This window comes from Schistocerca piceifrons, chromosome 3 (genome assembly GCF_021461385.2).
Source record: "Schistocerca piceifrons isolate TAMUIC-IGC-003096 chromosome 3, iqSchPice1.1, whole genome shotgun sequence".
Lineage (NCBI taxonomy): Eukaryota > Metazoa > Arthropoda > Insecta > Orthoptera > Acrididae > Schistocerca > Schistocerca piceifrons.
The window spans coordinates 471,701,657-471,724,833 of record NC_060140.1 but is presented as its reverse complement, the minus strand read 5'-3'; the positions used below and the strand labels follow the sequence as shown (position 1 = coordinate 471,724,833).

The window sequence follows — 23,177 nt, the reverse complement described above, 5'->3', positions numbered from 1 at the left end:
TAGTACTAGAAGAGACTGAACAGCTTTACCAAACTTCCACTATGTACATAGTAATCATCATTTGTTCACTGGGGGGAGGGGGGGGATGGAAGGGGGGGAGGGGGGGGGCTCAATAGTACCAGTTAGTACACGATACAGGACTTTCACGACCTACTGTGCAACTATTTCAAACAGAGTTTGTCAAAATAAATGCATTGTCAATTCATTCTGACTAGTGATGATGAAATGCTATAGATTTTGATGATATGTCAGAAATAAAGAAACCACAGAGTTGACATTTGTCTAGCTCATTTAGATGAAGCTTGGTGAAACCGGGCATACAACTGCTTGTGATGCCTTCAAGACGTCCCAGCCAAGAATAACATGATTACATTCTGATAAAATGATCAATTTGAACAGCTGCATTCTGCTGTAGATAGTTATTCTTGCAATACATGTTGCTGTTGGCTGGAAGTATTTCCCCATTTGGGAATTTCAGCACATTAACTTTCATATCAAGAAACATAGTCATTTCTTAGCTGAAGATGCTAAGCATTCAACATTATTGCAAAGAAGCCCGTAGTCAACTATTGTCTGAACTGGTTGGCCATCAATAATGACATCAAGAGGATTTCTTTACATCCTGGTAACTGTTGTCCATACAGGATTTCCTTCTATGGCAGCTTCACCTCCACAGAAGGTCATCTCGCTTAGTTTTCTTAACTCGGTGGCTAGGCAAGCAGCTGGTACCTCTTTGACAAGGAATGGTTACAGCACGTTGGGGAGCGACCTCGTCCAGGGCACGGAGATGGGCTTCGTCACATAAATCAACTATAATCACCTCTACTTGACTGCCGTGAACAGAGCCATTATAATGTTGACACCTGTCAGTGTAGTAGTCGTCGTCGTCGTCAGAAACTCATTTTCTTTCTCATCATTAGCATACAATGTGCCCCAGTGCATCCACAGCGAAAACACACCGGTGTGTTGTCCTCTGTCTTCGAAATTTATAAATGTCTGTTATTCTGTCATGCATTGCTCTTGGCAGAGGATATGGTTGTACCTGCATTGGTTGCATTCTGGGTTCTCGTTTGGCATTTACCAAACACATCATGTCATCCGACCTATTTCATTTGGAGACACGGTTGAATACTTTCAGCTATTTTGTCAAATTCTGACCAGTATCTCTGGAAAACACTGATGTGCAGCTGATTTCTTCTTGTTATGGAATCAATTGGTATACTCAATTCACGGACCTTGAAATGATGAACTACTTATGTTCTAGTTCCCGTCAGTGTAGACGACGGCTCTTACATTGCCTAACTGGGGTCAAGGTGATGTATACGTTTTAAAGTATATCTAAGCTAAAACAGATAGAAAATCCTTAAAGGGGAATGCAATTATCATCACAGTAATTATGAAATATACTTTGAAAATGCTGTAAGGCCGCTCAAAAATATTCACAGGTTTTCTTTTGTAAATTTCTTTACTGTTTATTGTCAATGAAGAAACAATAAAGAAATTCATAATAAACATTGAATATTTTTTTAGCAACTTTACAGTATTTTAAAGTCTATTTCATAGTCACAGTCTTGAACTACCCAGCATCTCCACCATGTTACGAGCACCAACATACAGCCAGAACAGAACTGCACTACTGTAAAGAGGGTGCTGCTATTTATACAAACATTACAAACAAAAGAAATTTTGAGAACCTTCCAGAAATGATAAATACTAAAAACAAGTAATCTCTGATGATCATGTTTGAACTAGCAATGCCAGTCAGTGACACTAACCACTATGTCACAATTCATGCGCAACAGCTTAAGGCAATACTCACTATACTGCCAGTTCACCATTTTTGAATAGTTTTCACTGATATGTCATTTTATTGCATCTTCATTTCATTCCCATTGACTCTTTTCATTTCATTTCTCTGAACTTCATATAGTTCTATCATAGAGAAGCCACAGTACTCAATCAGATCTATTATTACAGTGGTGCTGTTCCGCATACCCTGAGGGAGACCATGTGATTGACAAACTTTTGTATCAGATATGGAGACATGCTCTGATGATGGTGATTAAGGTGACTGCTCACCATATGCAGGAAATCTAGATTCAATTCAAGGCCTGGAAAAATTTCATTTACCCTGACTTATTCATGGGATGAAAAGTACACTCTCATTAGTCTTGTAATGTACAACATTTCTACCAAAAATTAACAATATATTTCAGAACTTGAGCACAAAAGACACAAAAAGTGGCAAAAAAAAAAAAGGAGATAATGTTTTTCACCAACCTGTGTGCTGTAACAGCAGATGACACATGTCCGCATCTCCAGCAATTGCTGCACTAATCAACGGTGTTGTTCCACAATCTGCTCGTGCTGCTGTATAAACGTATGGGCTCCCAGGAGATGGTATAAAATTTAATAGTGCTTGCACACAAGCTGTGTGGCTGTAGTGAACTGCTTCATGTAGTGGTGTCCAACCCGCATTATCACAAATATTGACATCTACACCTGGCACTTCTAAAATTCTGTGCACAGCATTTACGTTTCCACGTCTACATGATCTATGCAGCTGCACTTCACCTGTAAAAATTTATTACCTCGTAATATTTTATGTTTCTTATTAACTAAATAACATGACCTGTCTATGGAAACAAACACGTGAACAAATATTTTGCCTTTAATCTTTTTTACAACACTGGGTTAGGCTCAGAAAGATCCACGTTTTTATTTTGACCTGAATAACTTGAGTAAATTTATATGCAAATGCAGATACACCACAACTTCACTTTTGTGTTCCCAGAATTAACGTTTTTTCGACATTTTTTTTTTATGGCTCCTGTCAAATTATTTGTTTTGTTAACATATCTATAACATACTGTTACTTATGCTTTATGAAACATCATTTGCGCAGAAAAAACTGAAGTAATGGGTATAAAATGATGCTGACAGTGTGTGTGTCTTCAACCAGTGTTTACAAATGTTACATGATTTACTTTCTTGAGTCCCGGGTGCTCTACTCAGCAGATCTGAATCTGCACATGTCGGAACAGTTTGTGATGCTAGTGCTTTGTCTCCTGCTCCTGCTAAGCTCTACTCAGCTTGGTGGCTGAGAGGAGTAACTGTTTTGATAGAAGTCAGAAGAAAGTGTGACTTCTGGTGAAGATTCACTTGTTTCTTGTCACTATCAACTTTCACTTTCAATATCGTGTGCAATACAAAAAGTATTATGATGACTTTAGTGTAGCCATATTGTTTCAGTGTTAACTCTGCCTTGTGATTATGATTGTATGGAGAGGACATCAGTGGCGGATACAGAGAAACCTCAAGGAGGGGGCACTAAAGATATCTTAAGCTACCTTTACTTTTACCATAATAAAAAAATAATCAAGTCACATGCAAAGTTTAAGAAAGTTTTATTTAAACTGATTATACACATATACAAGACAATGCCATCTTATGATATAAAAAAGTTACAACTGTGGCTCTCTTCTTAAATGATGAATTCTATGTAAGCCATTAAGTTGATCCTCCTCCACTGTCAACCTCAGCCATATCTTTGTACGTTGCAATGTTGAAAATCATCTTTCTACTGTAGCAAAATATGCAGGTAGACAAGCAAATATTTTGTAAAGCATGTGCGAAGTAGGATAGTCAGCTCTAGGACAAACAGACAACGCTTGCATAACAGAATCATGATCATTAAGGGCATGTATAGTCATTTGCTTGTATTGATGAATCTCTCCCATCAATCTCTTTTTAATCACAAAGAGTGATTCTTCAAAGAATGGTAGTTCAGTTAAGCATTGATTCAATTTATGTGCCAGATCATTACCGCCATGTTTCAGTAGTTGCGAGGGCAAAAGTATATTGAATTTTAAATGATAAATATTTTCTTCAGCAAAACATTCTCTCATGTCAGTCGTAACATGGTCCAGTGTTGGGATAAATACAATTCTTTTCCAATATGTCATAGCAGCATCGTTACGATCGCAGTTTTCCCTGTGCCTTTGTCTGCCTGTAAGACAAGGAACACTCGTCTCCACATCTTCTTCAACAATACGAGCAAAGTGGCTATCAGCATTAGCTCTCATGCCATTGTACACCTTGAGCATCAAATCTAATTTTGATTTTGCCATCGTGATGTCCAAGCTAGGGTGTTGTAAGATTTTTCTGATTGGTTATGTTATGCTCATAATGTCAGTCAGTGTGAACAGAGTGACGATAAACCCACAATTAGAGAGAGCTCGAAGGAGAATATTGGCTTTGGCAGCTGTTGTTCTATCCATACAACACTGTATTTCTTTAAGAACTTTGCAAACTGTTCTGAGATCAGCTGCAAATTGAACAACAGCATCATGACACTCAACCCATCTCGCTTGACGATGTGACTGCAGCAAGTGTTTTAGGTGACTCTTCACTGTTGCGAACTGCTTGCTCGATGCTGTAAAGAACAATACTACTACTTCAATAGTACCAAGTGAGTTTCTCACACTTAACTTCGCAACTGTGAGAGACAGTGAGGTTGAGCTGATAACTTTGACACGGTGCTACTTGCGCGTTGATAGCTTTCTTTTTTATTGTAGCCACAGCTCCTTTCGATTATGACATATTAATTGCGCAACCATCACAGCCAATACCCACCCAGCTCTCCAGTGACAGAGAAAATTTTAGTACCTAATACTTCAACAGTAACGCTACACTCTTCATCTTGACTCTCGAGGTTCATCGTCAATGTTTCCACTACAATCATTGTCTTTATTAATGTCAATGAAAGCCAAAAACCTTTTGTACAATTTGCCATCACCATCAACATATCTTGCAGCTAAACTCAGTTGCGCGAAGTGCACCATGTCCATAGTCTCATTGAAGATTATGCTGTAATAACAAGAATCTCTGATTTTCTCCAGAATTCTCGATAACATCACTGTTCCACAGCATGAGATAAGTTTGTTAGATGTTATTTTACTTCTGAAGTGGCATTCACTTTAGTGGTCTCAAGGTGATGTTTTAGTTGCAAGTCTCCAGCATCAATTCTAGATCTTAGAAGAGCTCTAAAGTTTTCCTCGTTACTCGCTATACTTTCACGATCATTTTCATTTTCTAATAGATTCCCATCATCTCCATGCCCCCACAGAGGAATATTTTGCTTTTCATGAAATATGATTACAGGTACAATATGGTCTCTGTTTTCCCTAATGCTTTACATTCTCTGTCTTGACAATTGATTTATGACCTCAAGTTTGCAGTTGTCTCATGTCGCCAAAAATAATTTTGCATCTGTTGACGCTTCATGCGCCCCCCATATGTATCCGCCACTGGAGGACATCCATTTCCCAGTATTTGTAACTAATGGTATGGGGTCAAAAGGCCATGGCTGTAGTTGTAACATGATGAGTAATAGAAAACAGAGATAACCCTAGCAAAATCTTGCACAAGAGGGTCTAAAGGCAAAACAAGGCGAGGGGGGAAGAAAGTAACCTGCACTCCCATTGGGGATATATGCCCTGGAAACCTCACTCATGCAGCAGTTGATCATTTGTTTGAATAGCTTACACAGCCCATTCATCAGAGAGATTCACACGCAACAAGCGGCTACACGGGTAGCAGGGGTTGTGTGGCGTGGGCTGGGCGGTTTTTTAGGTTAGATGGCCTTGGGCAAGTACAGAAGGGGCAACAGCCTCAACGGGTGCGGGGCAAAGTCAGGACATGCGGGGACCAAGCAGCAATCAGTATTGTAATTGTCAACTGTCGAAGCTGCGTTGGTAAAGTACCGGAACTTCAAGTGCTGATAGAAAGCACCGAAGCTGAAATCGTTATAGGTACAGAAAGCTGGCTTAAACCAGAGATAAATTCTGCCGAAATTTTTACAAAGGTACAGACGGTGTTTAGAAAGGATAGATTGCATGCAACCGGTGGTGGAGTGTTCGTCGCTGTTAGTAGTAGTTTATCCTGTAGTGAAGTAGAAGTGGATAGTTCCTGTGAATTATTATGGGTGCAGGTTACATTAAACAACCGAACTAGGTTAATAATTGGCTCCTTTTACCGACCTCCCGACTCAGCAGCATTAGTGGCAGAACAACTGAGAGAAAATTTGGAATACATTTCACATAAATTTTCTCAGCATGTTATAGTCTTAGGTGGAGATTTCAATTTACCAGATATAGACTGGGACACTCAGATGTTTAGGACGAGTGGTAGGGACAGAGCATCGAGTGACATTATACTGAGTGCACTATCCGAAAATTACCTCGAGCAATTAAACAGAGAACCGACTCGTGGAGATAACATCTTGGACCTACTGATAACAAACAGACCCGAACTTTTCGTCTCTGTATGTACAGAACAGGGAATCAGTGATCATAAGGCCGTTGCAGCATCCCTGAATATGGAAGTTAATAGGAATATAAAAAAAGGGAGGAAGGTTTATCTGTTTAGCAAGAGTAATAGAAGGCAGATTTCAGACTACCTAACAGATCAAAACGAAAATTTCTGTTCCGACACTGACAATGTTGAGTGTTTATGGAAAAAGTTCAAGGCAATCGTAAAATGCGTTTTAGACAGGTACGTGCCGAGTAAAACTGTGAGGGACGGGAAAAACCCACCGTGGTACAACAACAAAGTTAGGAAACTACTGCGAAAGCAAAGAGAGCTCCACTCCAAGTTTAAACGCAGCCAAAACCTCTCAGACAAACAGAAGCTAAACGATGTCAAAGTTAGCGTAAGGAGGGCTATGCGTGAAGCGTTCATTGAATTCGAAAGTAAAATTCTATGTACCGACTTGACAGAAAATCCTCGGAAGTTCTGGTCTTACGTTAAATCAGTAAGTGGCTCGAAACAGCATATCCAGACACTACGGGATGATGATGGCATTGAAACAGAGGATGACACGCGTAAAGCTGAAATACTAAACACCTTTTTCCAAAGCTGTTTCACAGAGGAAGACCGCACTGCAGTTCCTTCTCTAAATCCTCGCACAAACGAAAAAATGGCTGACACCGAAATAAGTGTCCAAGGAATAGAAAAGCAACTGGAATCACTCAATAGAGGAAAGTCCACTGGACCTGACGGGATACCAATTCGATTCTACACAGAGTACGCGAAAGAACTTGCCCCCCTTCTAACAGCCGTGTACCACAAGTCTCTAGAGGAACGGAGGGTTCCAAATGATTGGAAAAGAGCACAGATAGTCCCAGTCTTCAAGAAGGGTCGTCGAGCAGATGCGCAAAACTATAGACCTATATCTCTTACGTCGATCTCTTGTAGAATTTTAGAACAGGTTTTTTGCTCGCGTATCATGTCATTTCTGGAAACCCAGAATCTACTATGTAGGAATCAACATGGATTCCGGAAACAGCGATCGTGTGAGACCCAACTCGCCTTATTTGTTCATGAGACCCAGAAAATATTAGATACAGGCTCCCAGGTAGATGCTATTTTTCTTGACTTCCGGAAGGCGTTCGATACAGTTCCGCACTGTCGCCTGATAAACAAAGTAAGAGCCTACGGATTGAAGAGTTTTTAGCAAACAGAACACAGCATGTTGTTATCAATGGAGAGACGTCTACAGACGATAAAGTAACCTCTGGCGTGCCACGGGGGAGTGTTATGGGACCATTGCTTTTCACAATATATATAAATGACCTAGTAGATAGTGTCGGAAGTTCCATGCGGCTTTTCGCGGATGATGCTGTAGTATACAGAGAAGTTGCAGCATTAGAAAATTGTAGCGAAATGCAGGAAGATCTGCAGCGGATAGGCACTTGGTGCAGGGAGTGGCAACTGACCCTTAACATAGACAAATGTAATGTATTGCGAATACATAGAAAGAAGGATCCTTTATTGTATGATTATATGATAGCGGAACAAACACTGGTAGCAGTTACTTCTGTAAAATATCTGGGAGTATGCGTGCGGAACGATTTGAAGTGGAATGATCATATAAAATTAATTGTTGGTAAGGCGGGTACCAGGTTGAGATTCATTGGGAGAGTGCTTAGAAAATGTAGTCCATCAACAAAGGAGGTGGCTTACAAAACACTCGTTCGACCTATACTTGAGTATTGCTCATCAGTGTGGGATCCGTAACAGATCGGTCTGACGGAGGAGATAGAGAAGATCCAAAGAAGAGCGGCGCGTTTCGTCACAGGGTTATTTGGTAACCGTGATAGCGTTGCGGAGATGTTTAATAAACTCAAGTGGCAGACTCTGCAAGAGAGGCGCTCTGCATCGCGGTGTAGCTTGCTCGCCAGGTTTCGAAAGGGTGCGTTTCTGGATGAGGTATCGAATATATTGCTTCCCCCTACTTATACCTCCCGAGGAGATCACGAATGTAAAATTAGAAAGATTAGAGCGCGCACGGAGGCTTTCAGACAGTCGTTCTTCCCGCGAACCATACGCGACTGGAACAGGAAAGGGAGGTAATGACAGTGGCACGTAAAGTGCCCTCCGCCACACACCGTTGGGTGGCTTGCGGAGTATCAATGTAGATGTAGATGTAGATGTAGATTGGCTGGTAGTTGGTTAAAATATGCGAGTTCTTTCCCAGTTTCAGGACAGGAATAATAATACCTTCCCGCCAAATGCAATAAATGAGCCTGAGGATATGTTTCATGCTGTCGCCACAAAGATGCTTGAGCACTTGGTTGTGGATTTTGTCGGGTCCAGGGGCCGTATCTCGACCCTCTGCCAAAGTGCTGCGAAGCTCCCATTCACTAAAGGGGACATTATATGATAGAGAGCAGTGTGCGTGGAAAAACAGTGGGCGGCACTCAGTAGGGTGTTTCAGGGTCAGGAAATGAGGATGGTAATTACTTCAAGCGGAAACTTCAGTGAAGTGTGCTGCAAAACATTTGGCAAGTACCACAGAATCAGTGCAGATGTTACCACCAACAAGGATGCCAGGAACCACCTTGGGTGGTGGATGGTCACAAATGTGCTGGAGTTTAGTAACTACTTGGGACGATGGGGGTGTGGGATTGCATAGTTGAGACATATTACTTCCAACACTCCTGCTTTACTTTCTTTATTAAAAACCATGCTTTTGCCTAGTGTTTCTTGAATGTTACTAAATTATCCAAAGAGGTGTGGCCCTTGTGCCGTTGAAGTACCCTGCAGCGTTCCCTAATAGCTGTGGCTATGTCTTTAGACCACCATGAAATTGGTGGTCATCAGGATGAGCCAGAGGAGGAGGGTATCATTGCTGCTGCAGCATGAGTAATAGTATCAATAATATCCTGTGCCAATTTGTCGATACCCATCACATGACTGGTTGCAAAAGTGACTGTAGAGCAGAAAACCACCCAACCAGCTTTCTGAATCTACCAACATGGAGCATGTTCTAGAAGTCAGAGAGTGGAGAGGGGGAGAATGATAGGAAAATGGTGGCTGTCACAAAGATCGCCATGGATGTGCCACTGTATCAGCGGTAAGATACTCGGGCTCCAAATTGAGAGATCAATAGCTGAAAACTTTCCGTGAGCCACACTGAAATGTGTTGCAGTTCCAGTGTTGAGTAGGCAGATGTCTACTTCTGGAAAGGTGTTCTAGTACTCAGACACTGTGAGATATAGTGTCGCCACCCCACCGAGAATTATTGGCAATGGAGGCCCCCAATGAAAGGAAGGGGGGCAGGGAGCTGTGCCACTAACTCCAACAGCTCATAATAATGGAAAGGTTCATTTGATGGTAGATAAACATTACATATTGTCATCCGAACTGACAGGTAGACACTAATGGCCATGGCCTCTAGTGTGGTGGTAAGGGGCACCTGCTCACTGAAAATGTCTGAGCATATGAGGGTACAGACCCCACTGGATGCTCTCTCAACATTAATGTGAAATGACAGATTTCAGTCAAATGGTGATAGCAGTCATTACAGTTCCATTGAAGGAACATTGGAGTCAGGTCTGAGAAAGTGGCGAATGGGAAAAATAGGTGTGATTACTTCACTGCCATGTTGTGGCCATCTGATTGTGTGATCTGTTATCTGTATGCATAGGCTCACCCACTGCAGGGGCTGGGGAGTGGAACATCTGAAGCCTCGGAAAGTAGTTACCTTCCTGCTTATGCTTTTTTCCCTTCTGAGACTTCGATTTTGGTGAAGATTTCCCCATTTTATCTTCCGGAACCAAAGAGGACCATACTTTTCTACAGCTTGCAGCTTGTGGTTACTGGTCCTTGCCCTGAGAGGGGGTACGTTGACAGGTGTCCGCATCCCTGACACAAGAGGATGACTAGGCATCTCTAGCCGCACTGTTGGTGTAGGAACCACCAGTGCTACCAGTGTAGAGGATGAAGGAGTTGTGTTCCCCCCTCCAACTGTAGGGCAGGCCCCGGAATACAACCAGGACTAGGTGGTGGTGTGAGAGACCTTGTCGTTGCTTGAAGTGTGGACTGTGACAAGACAGTTGCAGACCATATTTGTCAAATGAAGTCTTTCAAACTTTTTTCCTGCATCTTGGTAAGGCAGGCGGTCAAGCATTTTGTACTCTTGAATTTTCTTCTCCCTCATGAACAATGGACAATGTGGTGAATGAGGAGGATGTGGTTCTGGACAGTTGACACACTGATGGGGTTGGTCACAAGGGCTGCCCCACGGGACAGCCATCCACATGTCCTATAGATAGCCTCATTAGTACAGTGAGAGGACACGTGTCTGAACCTTTGGTACTTAAAACATCTCATCAGACCAAGAAAGCCTGACAAGGAGAAATGGTGACTGGTCTAACTCGTAACTTGACACAGGCCTGAAGTGGCCAAGATTGGTTGGTGTACGATGGTTTGATCAGCTAAGATTCATTTCTCGTCATCTCTATCACCGCAACCTCCCCAAACTGATCTTCAATATTTTCAATGGAAAACAATGGCTTTGTTGTAGCAAAAGAACTGCCAATAGTCCAGGAACAAACCAAGAAATCAGCAAACTGTCCATTTCCATTTCTCCTCATCTGACTAGTCTTGAGGCATGGTCAATGACAGAAATGCAATAGGACGTAAACTTCTGCATTAAAATCACTGTTCCTGACTGATGAGAGGGCCATGTTTGCAGGCAACCATTAAGTTTATCGATTTCACTGTGGATTATCCACCCCTATGCTACTCATTCCAATTGGAAGCTCTCCCCGTTGGTGCCACCCTGCCAAGGCAACAACCACCTGGCACAGTAGCCGTTGCCTGGAGTACGGGTACTGCGAAGTGGACACGCACCTACTCCTTGGCTGACATGGGGAGGTTACAGCTCAGGCATTGGCAGTGCAATCTCTATGTTGTCAGGGGGCTGCCACCGAAGGGGTGCATGACAACCCCCCCTCCCCCTCCCTCACAACAGACTGGCCACCACACTGGATTTCGGGTGCAGATGTAGGTCCACCTGACTGGTAGCTGCAAAAGATAACAGTGCACAGTGGGGAGTTAATGCACCACAGTAAGGCATCCTTCCTCAAATGGCCCACACTTTGGCAAAATTTGGAAAGTGGGGGTCAAACCCAAAAAGGAGATCAGAATTTAAAAAGCCAAAAGAAGGCAAAGCAAAAAGTGTTAAAAAAGTGAACAGAGTGAAAACCTCCAGAAGATTGAAGAACAGTCACAAAATCAAGATAAAAAACTTGACCCAATAAAAAAAAAAGACTGCTTTTAGTCGCCTCTTATGATAGGCGAGGAAGAGCTGCGGGTCTATTCTAGGCCCCTTTACTGCCCAAAGAAATTTTTGACATGAATTTCCAAGGGAGCCACCAGACATTATGACAATTACAGCTTGGTATGACAAGTTTGTAGCTCCTAGGATGTAAACAGACAGACAAGTTCTGTCAGAAAAAGCACACCTGACAAAATGATACAGGAGATCAGACCTTTCAAATAAGCCCATCAAAGTCAGTTCACTGAGCATCTCTTACTCAACAGTTGACAAGATGCTACATAGAAATGTTGTTTTTCCTGACTAAGCAACCTTTCACGCACACGTGGGAAGGTTGAATAAAACAACATTCACATGTGGTTTGTGCTCATGAAAGACAGCACAGTTAGAATATTTTTCTGCATTGTGCATATAGTAACAGGAACCATTGATCTGGCCTTGCTTGAGCAATTTTTGTCCCTCAGCTTCTTTCCCTTCACCAAAATGTGATCTTCCTGCAGGACGGTGCTCCATCACAATGGAGTTTATACACTCGTCTTCCTGGACAGAACATCTCTACAGTGACAGATACAATGTGATGCGGCAGCCAGGTGGTCATGGAGATCACTGGACATAACTATCTGGATTTCTTCCTAAGGCTTTATGTAAAACACATTGTCTATGCCTTGTCTTTATCTGACTTTGGCAATCACCACAGAAAAACTGTGGATGCAAGAGGTTGCATCACCAAAGAGATGTTCGTGTGTGCATGGGTTGCGACAGAGTTTAAGCTCAACATTTTATGAATTACAAAAAGTGTCTGCATAGAACTGCTTCAATTTTTTTGTACAAAAATCTGTAAGTTACTTTACATGATGCTGCAAATCAGAAGTATCTATGTCCCACAGTATTTTTAAATTGCATTTGGAAATTAGAAATGCTTCATGTGGGCAATATTTACAGTTTTGATTATGGTTTGTATATGCACTTAACACCGTCTGGCACGGCGGCAGCTGTTGCTGGGACTTCTGATGCTCCAGGATGACAAGTAACCACTCCTTGTCATACCAGGGGAGAGAAGAGCTCTGCCAAGCGGGTACATAACAGGCCCGCTACACATGCTGGTGACCTAGCAGGGCAGAGGGGGGGCTACAGCAGGGAAGGAAGAAGGTAAGGAAGGAGGGGGAGGGGGGGGGGGGAGGGGGAGGAATCCACGCCACAGACGCTTGGTTCTTCCCCAAATGACTCACACTAAAGACAGAAAATTTAGAAGTGGAGGTCACAGTCTGGAGGGGGGGGGGGGGGGGGGGCAAAAATGCCAGAAAAGATGAAAGAACACACAAGATGAACAAAAATTACAAGTAATACAGGGAACCAGGTGGATAGCAAAGTCAACATAAACAATAACACCAAGAAATGGGAAGGAGGGAGCAGTAGGGAAAGAGCCAGAATGGAGAGGGAGCACTACAGTGGAGGAAATGCTGCCCCGGAAGGAAGACTGGGCTGTAATAGCTCAGGACCATGGGTGTGCCACACATGAACTCACAAAAGAACCAGGAGCCCCCTGGGAGTTGACTGAAACCTGATAATGTCATACCGAAGAAGAGTGAAAAGGGAGGCAGTGATGGCACTCCATCCTCAATTTACACTACTATTTTATGAAACATTTCATAATTTTGATCAAAGATGTGTACCAAAAAGATCTATTAATAATGCAGCGGTACTTAAATTTACCTTTGCAGTCTCTCTTGTTTACTTTCTTTGCATTTGTATCCTTGGTGCTGACCTGAGAAAGAAAGAAAATCTTTGAACTCTTATGTCTGACAATGAAAGCCATATCCTAAAATTTTCCTTTTAAAATTTATTCACTAACCTTATGTTTTCCATATTGTTCATCACATGTGACTTCTCTTTTCAGAAAATCTTTGTACTCCAATATGTAACTGGTCTGTATAAACAAAAGTTTTAGTGTTAATAAAAATAATTTGAAAATTATTATAAAATACTACTAAAACAAAGAAGAGATACTTTGCAAAATCATGAGAAAAATTTTCCTAAAGGAAATCCCTGCAATATTTAGATTTTGTATCAGGGATACGAGCAGGGAAAAAGTATTGCCATGTTTGGAATTTTAACTCTTCAGTAGCTGAATGTGACTGAAGTGTAATGATGATGATGATTGTTATAGAATCATCAACAACATTATATGTAAGAGAAATGAGTGTACTTAAAAACAAAACAACAACAAACTCTAAAACCACACAGGGACACCACAAAATCACAATATGGTAAAATATAATATTGAAATAACAAAAAACTAACATGAAACACAAATAAAAACAATGCAGGCCAACATTAAATAAAATCCATTATAAAATAGCATTACAATCCTTTTGAAAAGAGACCTCATTATTTTGATCGTGCGACCACTTAATAAAAGTGGATGACTCAGCTACTCTGCACACACTAAAAATTTCCCACCAAATATTTTAGGAAGGTGGTCAGATAACACACAAAACATTAAAACCCATACCACAATCATCTCATTATCACTGACAGTAGTGGGCTTATCCCGTACAACAAACAGATCTGCTCAGAGGCCAGCAAATAGAACACAATCAAAGTATGGTGTATTGACACCTAAGTTCCACACATTTCACACACTGGTCACTGTTCAAGTCTCAGGACAAACCGTGTTGGAGGACAACATCCCACTCTTAGGCGTATAAGAGCAACTTCTTCTTCTTCTTCTTCTTCTTCTTCTTCTTCTACCCCTGAATACCACATACCATGTTCTGCTGGAAATATCAGTCTAGTGGCAAGAAAGGCACTTTGGGAATCTACAAAGATAAGGAAAACTTGTCATGATGTTGTTTAAACTGTTCAAATTCTCTCATGATAAATAATTCTTTGTATTACATTGAAAACTGCCCTGGTAGCCATTGCCTGAGGACACACCTAGGAAACATGAGTGAGCAGCCGATGTCCCCTTGTGTAGATCTCTCTCTATAAACACCAACAAATTCCTGTTACTGATTTAAAACCTCATGAAATTTATGTAAGAACAATGTAATCTGGGGTTTACAGACCCTCCTGTAACCCATCAAACCTAAAGTTAACCTTGGTCTCATTAGTAGCCAAGGAGATCTTCCAGAGTTGTAAGAACAGCCATGGGGACCTCCGAGCAATTACACAAAGTGAGCCTCCTCTGCTTCCTGTACATCTACCTCCCATCCACCCCATTCCCAACTGAACAAAATGTTGCCCTCACATCATCTCTCATAGCCAGCAGCCCTCACACCCGCACTACATACACCACCCTCTCCATTGCCCAACTGCTCTCCTCCCACTCGAGACAAAAAATGAAATAATATCATCATCCTCACCAACCTTCCCATCATCACCATCATCATCCTCATCATCCTCCTCTTGTCTCGTCATTTTTCCTGACTTATGCAGGGTCAATGTTTCTATCAAGTTTCCTCCACCTTTCCTAGTCCTGCAGTCATCCTCTGTCAGTTCCTTTTCCCTCTGGTCCTCTCGAATGCAGTCCAACCATCTCTTTTTAAGCCTCCTCCTTTTCGTAATCCCTTCCACTGCCATCTCCACTAGTCTCCCTGCAACATGACTCTGGCCTCTTCTTGTATGTCCATATCACTGGAGTATTCTCTCCTGCACTTTATTGGATACCTCAACTTTTACGATTCCTCAGATTTTCTCATCTGGCAACTGGACCATTCTGATGACTTCACACATCCACCTCGGCATCTTCATGTTACATACCTCTAGCCTGTTGCACTGGTTCTTAGCTGTTGCCCATGTGTCTGCTCCATAGAATAATTCTTGCCTTACAACTGCTTAAAATATCTTTGCCCTGACTTGGTCATTTATATTCTTGTCAGAGGATTCTAACATCCATTCCCAAATTCTCCATCCAGCTTGCAATCTGTGCTCTATCTCAGAATCCAGATTTCCATAACTTGCCACTGTTGTTCTGAAGCACTCTACCCTCTTTAGGCTTTCGCCATTCATTGTGACTGTCTCCTGTGAGAGATAAACTTTTAAAAAAACTCTATTTTATTTTAAATACTTTGGTGAAGTGAAATATAATCTTAACTAATTTTCCCTAACCTATGCACACATGAAATAGCTTTTCATTCTTGCATCACTGCACTTTTTTATTAAATACAAAATCAAACAGCACTTTATGAGAATCTGCATTTATCTGCAAAACAATATTTTTATGTTCAGAATAAAAGAATATTAAAATTAATTAATTAATTAATTACAACACTGAACAATTCACAAAAAGTGAAATAATATCTAACACTGTGCTAAACAACAAAATAAGAATGAACAGATGATTTGAATAGATGATTTCAAAGCAAGTAAGTTTGATTATCAGTGTAAAAATGAAAATTGCTAATGAAATGCACTTACTGATTTAAATTCTAGCCTCACTTAAATGATCATACAATGTGGGCTTTCGCAGCCAGCATTTGTGTTCTTGGCAACTTCTATTTTATGGGCTTTAGGCCATCGTCCAAGGCATTTTTTTGGACCCAACATTTCGTTTCCTAATGCTGGAGGTAACATAAGAGGCTACAGAGATTCAGGTAGCAGTTTCAGACTTAAAAACAAGCTAAGCACAAATTCGAAAAACAGTCATGTCGCAGCATCATCAGACCACTGTCTAAGATTGGGAGTCATGCCGATGTGTATTATGGAGCTTGTAGTGAGTGAGAGCTGGCACTGTTTGCTTTATTTATCACTAAGGCCCATAGCTTGTCTCATTTCAATCCTCCCAGTCCTTAAAACCACATATGAAATTGTGAATAAATGTTGTCACTGGACAAAAACAGAGTTGCTTTAAGAAGTTATATGCAGCTGCAATGTCCACACTCTCAGACTGCAAGGCCTTAGGTGCTGTATTAATTTTCTCTTGTCTGTACTGAATCTAGAAAGGGTAAGATTGTGTTTTTAAGACCTACTCCTACACTTTGCTCATTTCATTTCTTACTCTTATGAGTTATGTTTATCGGAGCCTTAAAACATTTATGAATTTCTAAGCATATAAGTAGTTTCTTATCTATCAGCCCAACATGCTGAATCTGATGCCCTCAGTGTTACCTTGGAAGTACCTGTGGAAAAAGTTTTTAAATCCTGCCACTGTAGCATGTAGTGACCATAATATCTGTAGACATTGTCAGCTGTTTCGAAATACAGAGCTATTCATGGCTTAGCCTTTTGGACTCTACAGCAGCTTTAAGTATTACATTTAATAGGTGATATGGTCACTTTTTGCAAACCATTGCATACACCACTCACTCCAGGTTCTCCATCATGGTCTTGACTGAAACACTTGTTCACATCTGGTGCCTCTCATTCTATATATTCAATTAAATGGTGTTCATATCCTAAAACAGATTGATCTCTGACCTGGGTAAAACTGGTAAACGATTTGCATATCTGGGGCATCAGGGGCACTGACCCAGTCATCCTGGCTTAGTTGTAAGGTTACTATTATCGCAATAGCTTCCTTAATCAGGTGATAACTATTTTTCACACATACTCTTACAATAAATGATATACTGCAATTTGACACAATTCCCAACAATACAGGTTTCTCTGCAGCAGCTCATGCCACTGCTTAGCATTAGTCTGAGAAGTGGCGAAAGGCAAGAAATGTGTGTGCAAGAACAGAGCAACAATAGTGATCAGAAGGTGAGCCATCGAAGTTCTCCTAATCCATGGAACCCAAAACACAGGTGTCACCTTTCTGCAATTAGCACTGTAACACTGGGTTATTTGTGAGACTGACCTATGTTCCACTGAAGATATTCATGCTGGCAAAAGATGACCATGTCTTTTATAAACATTTTATATAGTATCTGCCTTGATTTGTGACCTGTACAGATGGTACATATTCAGTGATGTAACACAGCAGGAGCGAGGCACAGAGTGGTGAGCACAACAGCACCTGCTGGACATAGACATCTACATCTACATCTACATCTACATCCATACTCCCCAATCCACCATACGGTGCGTGGCGGAGGGTACCTCATACCACAACTAGCATCTTCTCTCCCTGTTCCACTCCCAAACAGAACGAGGGAAAAATGACTGCCTATATGCCTCCGTACCAGCCCTAATCTCTCTTTATCTTATCTTTGTGGCCTTCCCGTGAAATGTAAGTTGGCAGCAGTAAGATTGTACTGCAGTCAGCCTCAAATGCTGGTTCTCTAAATTTCCTCAGTAGCGATTCACGAAAAGAGTGCCTCCTTTCCTCTAGAGACTCCCACCTGAGTTCCTGAAGCATTTCCATAACACTCGCGTGATGATCAAACCTACCAGTAACAAATCTAGCAGCCCAACTCTGAATTGTTTCTATGTCCTCCCTCAATCCGACCTGATATGGATCCCAAACGCTCGAGCAGTACTCAAGAATAGGTCGTATTAGTGTTTTATAAGCGGTCTCCTTAACAGATGAACCACATCTTCCCAAAATTCTACCAATGAATCGAAGACGGCTATCTGCCTTGCCCACAAGTGCCATTACATGCTTGTCCCACTTCATATCGCTCTGCAATGTTACACCCAAATATTTAATCGACGTGACTGTGTCAAGCGCTACACTACTAATGGAGTATTCAAACATTACAGGATTCTTTTTCCTATTCATCTGCATTAATTTACATTTATCTATATTTAGAGTTAGCTGCCATTCTTTACACCAATCACAAATCCTGTCCAAGTCATCTTGTATCCTCCTACAGTCACTCAACAACACCACCTTCCCATACACCACAGCATCATCAGCAAACAGCCGCACATTGCTATCCACCCTATCCAAAAGATCATTTATGTAGATAGAAAACAACAGCAGACCTACCATACTTCCCTGGGGCACTCCAGATGATACCCTCACCTCCGATGAACACTCACCATCGAGGACAACGTACTGGGATCTGTTACTTAAGAAGTCTTCAAGCCACTCACATACTTGGAAACCAATCCCATATGCTCATACCTTAGTTAGGAGTCTGCAGTGGGGCACCAAGTCAAACGCTTTCCTGAAGTCAAGGAATATGGCATCCGTCTGATACCCTTCATCCATGGTTCGCAAGATATCATGTGAAAAAAGGGCGAGTTGCGTTTCGCAGGAGCGATGCTTTATAAAGCCATGCTGATGCATGGGCAGCAACTTCTCTGTCTCAAGGAAATTCATTATAATCGAACTGAGAATATGTTCGAGAATCCTGCAACAAACGGACATTAAGGATATTGATCTGTAATTTTGAGGATCCGTCCTTCTACCCTTCTTATATACAGGCATCAATTGCGCTTTTTTCCAGTCGCTCGGGACTTTACGTTGGGCAATAGATACGTGATAAATGCAAGCTAAGTACGGAGCAAATGCAGTAGAGTACTCTCTGTAAAACCGGCGATTTATTTATTTTCAACCCATTCAGCTGCTTCACAACCCCAGGGATGTCTATCACTATGTCCTCCATACGGGAATCTGTACGAGACTCAAATGGCGGTATGTTTGTACGATCCTCCTGCATGAAAGATTTCTCAAATGCTAAATTTAAAATTTCAGCTTTCATTTTGCTGTCTTCCGTTGCCAGACCAGACTGATCAGTGAGTGACTGGACAGAAGCCTTCGACCCGCTTACCGATTTTACGTAAGACCAGAATTTCCTTAGGTTTTCAGCAAGATCTTTTGCTAAGGTATGATAGTGGTAGTGGTTGAATGCTTCGCGCATCGCTCTTTTTGCAGCAGCACGAAACTCTACAAACTTTTGCCTGTCCTCATTCTCCAGATCTTTCTTGTACTGCTTCCTGGGCATTCTCCGAATTGCGCTGTTAAACCACGGTGGGTCTTTTCTGTCCGTAACCCACTTTTTTGGCACATACTTGTCCAATGCATGATTTACAATGTGTTTAAAATTTGCCCGTAATTCTTCCATGTCCATCGTACCGGAAGTAAATGAAGTCGATTCATTTACTAAGTGGGATGCTAACAACTGCTCATCTGCTCTTTCTAGTGAGAATACTCTCCTAGCCTTCTTGACCGACTTTTTATCTTTCGTAACCATAGTCGTAATGACAAAATCGTGATCACTAATCCCTGTCTCAACACCAACACCGTCGATGAGGTTTGGTCTGTTCGTGGCTACCAGATCTAAAATATTTCCATTACGCATTGGCTGTCGATTTAGCTGCTCAAGACAGTTTTCGGATAATGTATTCAAAAGCAATTCACAAGAGGGCTTGTCTGTACCACCTATAATGAATCCATAGACATCCCAGTCTATACTAGGTAGGTTGGAGTCGCCTCCGACTAATATAGCATGATCCGGGTACTTCTGCGATACAGAGTGTAGACTCCCTCTGAATGATGCTAGAACTGTCACGGTGGAACCTGGTGGCCAGTAATAACACCCCACAATTAACTTTATTTCCCCTAGCCCTGTTAAACGTGTCCAGATAACTTCACAATCACACTCTACTTCGACCTCAGTAGACACAATATTTTTGTCAACTGCAATGAAGACACCACCTCCTACGGTGTCTAATCTGTCTTTCCGATACATGTTCCAACCCTCACTAAATATTTCAGAACTTTCTATATCAGGGTTCAGCCAGGTCTCAGTCCCGAGAATAATTTGCGCGCCACATGCTTCCCGGAGGGCAGTAATTTCAGGAACTTTATTCCGAACACTCTGAAAATTTACTGTTAATATCTTGATAGCTGAAGTGTCTTTACACTGAGCGCGTCCTGATTTCCCTGCCTGCACGTTGACTGGTGAGTGTTCATCAAGACACCTCGCACTCCTGCCTAGCCTACAAAAAACCCATGTGCATGCCGCAAGTACTCTGCTACCCGAGTAGCCGCTTCCTTTGTGTAGTGCACCCCTGACCGATCTAGGGGCGTCCTACAATTCCCCACCCAATAGCGCAAGTCTAGAAATGTGCAGCCAAGACCATCACAGAGTCGACGAAGCCTCTGGTTGAGACCCTCCACTCGGCTCCAAACCAAAGGGCCCCGATCCACTATCCACTCTGGGAACGATGCTGCAAATAGAGAGCTGTGCTTGCACCCCACGTGCGAGGCCAGCGGTCTTCACCAAATCCGCCAGCTGCCTGTACGAACTGAGGATCGCCTCAGAATCCAAGCGACAGGCATCACTGGTGCCGACGTGAGCAACGACTTGCAGATGACTGCACCCCGTACGCTCGATAGCCGCAGGCAAGGCCACCTCCACATCTTGGGTGAGGGCCCCCAGCAGACAAACTGAGTGCACGTTGGATTTCTTTCCAGCCCTGTACACTATTTGCCTAAGGGGCTCCATCACCTGCCTAACGTTAGAGCTCCCAATAACCAGCAAGCCTTTGCCCCCGTGTGCCTGCTCGGGCCCTGGTGAAGGAGCGGCCACCTGCCACTAACAGGATGAACAGGCGAGGCCAGCCTCCACATTGGCCCTCCGCCTTGAGCGACGCGAACGCGTTGCAGTCCGCCACTCACCCTGAGGTGAGGGCGGCCCCAATGTGCCGGGTACAATAGAAGGTGCCTTGGCGGCCGAGTCAGCGGACGCAGCAAGCGACACCTGGGGTGTCTCAAGCGACGCACCAGACCCTCCGCCGTCGCTGCACCTCAAGGCAGCAGCCTGAAGGCAGCTGACCATGGCCAACAGCACGCTCAGCTGCTTGCGAACTGCGGCCAGTTCCTCCTGCGCCCGCACACAGCACACACACACCCTATCCATCCTACTGCTAATAACTAACGACTCCGCGAATTTATACTCTACAGTTATCAATAAGCAATATTACTCCTCTCAGATACGAGAATACGCAAGGATTTTATGTAATTAAATATGCAAGAGCACAAACACTCGGAAAGAAATTAAGAATCAAACATCTACGTCTTGGTGATACCCCCTTGAAGGTCAAGACATACTACAAGGTAAACACCCAAGAAAAATGAAGAGTGTAAATTGTAGATCTTAAGGCGAGTTTGGTGTGGCCAGACATGTTGAATGATGTATCTGAAGTTCTGAGTTATTGATAATTGGATCTGGCTTCACAACTGATGTAAATAGTTGAAAGAATACAGCAGATTATCACTGAAGACATGTTTGTCATTCAGAAAATGGAAATAGTGAGACACACTCTTATAGCACACGGTTGTGTATGGAGTAACTGGACCACAAGAACAAAACAAAATGGTGAGCATATTTAGACAAGGTATCTGTCTGGTGTGAAAAGTGTAAATTGACTCTAAATAATGAAAAGTGTGAAGTAATTCATATGAGTGTTAAAAGGAATCTGTTAAACTTCATTTACATGATAAATCAGTCAAATCTAAAGGCCATAAATCCAACTAATACCTGGGAATTACAATTACGAACAACTTAAATCGGAAAGAACATCCAGAAAATGTTGTGGGTAGGTGAACCAAAACTGCGTTTTATTGCACAACCCTTAGAAGATGCAACAGATCTACTAAAGAGATTGTCTACACCATGCTTTTCCCTCCTCTTTTGGAGTAGTGCTGCACAGTGTTGGATCCTCACCAGAGAGAGTTAACAGAGTACATCAAGAAACTTCAAAGAAGGGCAGCATGTTTTGTATCACTGAAAAACAGAGGAGACAGAAGCATGGGCACGATACAGGATTTGGGGTGGACATAATTAAAACAAAGGCGTTTCTCGTTGCAGCAGAATCTTCTCATGAAATTGAAATCACCAACTTTCTCCTCTGAATGCGAAAAAAATTTTGCTGATGCCAACCTACATAGGGAGAAAAGATCATTGTAATAAAATAAGGCAAATCAGAGCTTGCATGGAAAGATATAGGGGTTTGTTTTTTCCGCCACTGTTTGAGAGTGAAACAATAAAGTACTGTGAAGATGGTTCGATGAACCCTCTGCCAGGCACTTGAGCGTGATTTGCAGAGTATCCACGCAGATACAGATGTAGATCTAGAATTGGCCTCTTATTGCCAGCCTCCTTTTGGGATCTGCTCTATCTGTCAGATGGATCCTGACTGGGAAGTGGTTGCTTCTGTGGAAGTTGTGATCCACTCACAATGAGCATTGTCTGCAAGGGCAGGTGATCAGAATGACATGTTTGTGGCTGCAGACTGTGCTGTAGCACTGCTTTCATGAGTAGCCTGACTCATGTTCTTCAATATGATAACTATAGTCTGTGAGATCCCTTCAATACTTGAACCCTGGGCAGGTGGAGATACAGTCTCACAGTGCAACAAGTTCAGCAGTAAGTGGCCTAAGGGATCTTCACCTTCCAAGGGCTTATGTTGTGGAAGGTAAATAGAGCACACAGTGACACTGACAGGGCCATGAACTATGTCTGCCATGGCTTCCAGTGTTTTGGTCCGTCACAGAAAGGAGTGTTATGTGGTCTTGACAAAGACTGGTATCCCAGCATCACCCTGTCACCAGAAAGGCCTTTTTCATGGGGCTATAGTCTCCAAGTAAAAAAAGTATCAGTATCTTTAAAATATGTCTCTTGTAGACATAGGAAGAGAAGTGTTTCCTGTATGA

The 23,177-nt window shown here is 42.3% G+C and overlaps 1 protein-coding gene across 6 annotated transcripts in view; it reads right to left on the bottom strand.

Annotated features, from left to right (window-relative positions):
- Nucleotides 1-23,177, bottom strand: part of LOC124787697 — a 142,325-nt gene that overhangs the window by 16,021 nt on the left and 103,127 nt on the right. For all 6 annotated transcript variants that reach the window (XM_047254527.1, XM_047254532.1, XM_047254529.1 and 3 more), the window contains 3 exons: nt 13,479-13,553; nt 13,340-13,391; nt 2,281-2,574 (listed from right to left, as the gene is read on the bottom strand). In XM_047254527.1, coding sequence (XP_047110483.1) covers nt 2,281-2,574; nt 13,340-13,391; nt 13,479-13,553 — 421 coding nt within the window. The remainder of the gene's footprint in view (nt 1-2,280; nt 2,575-13,339; nt 13,392-13,478; nt 13,554-23,177) is intronic.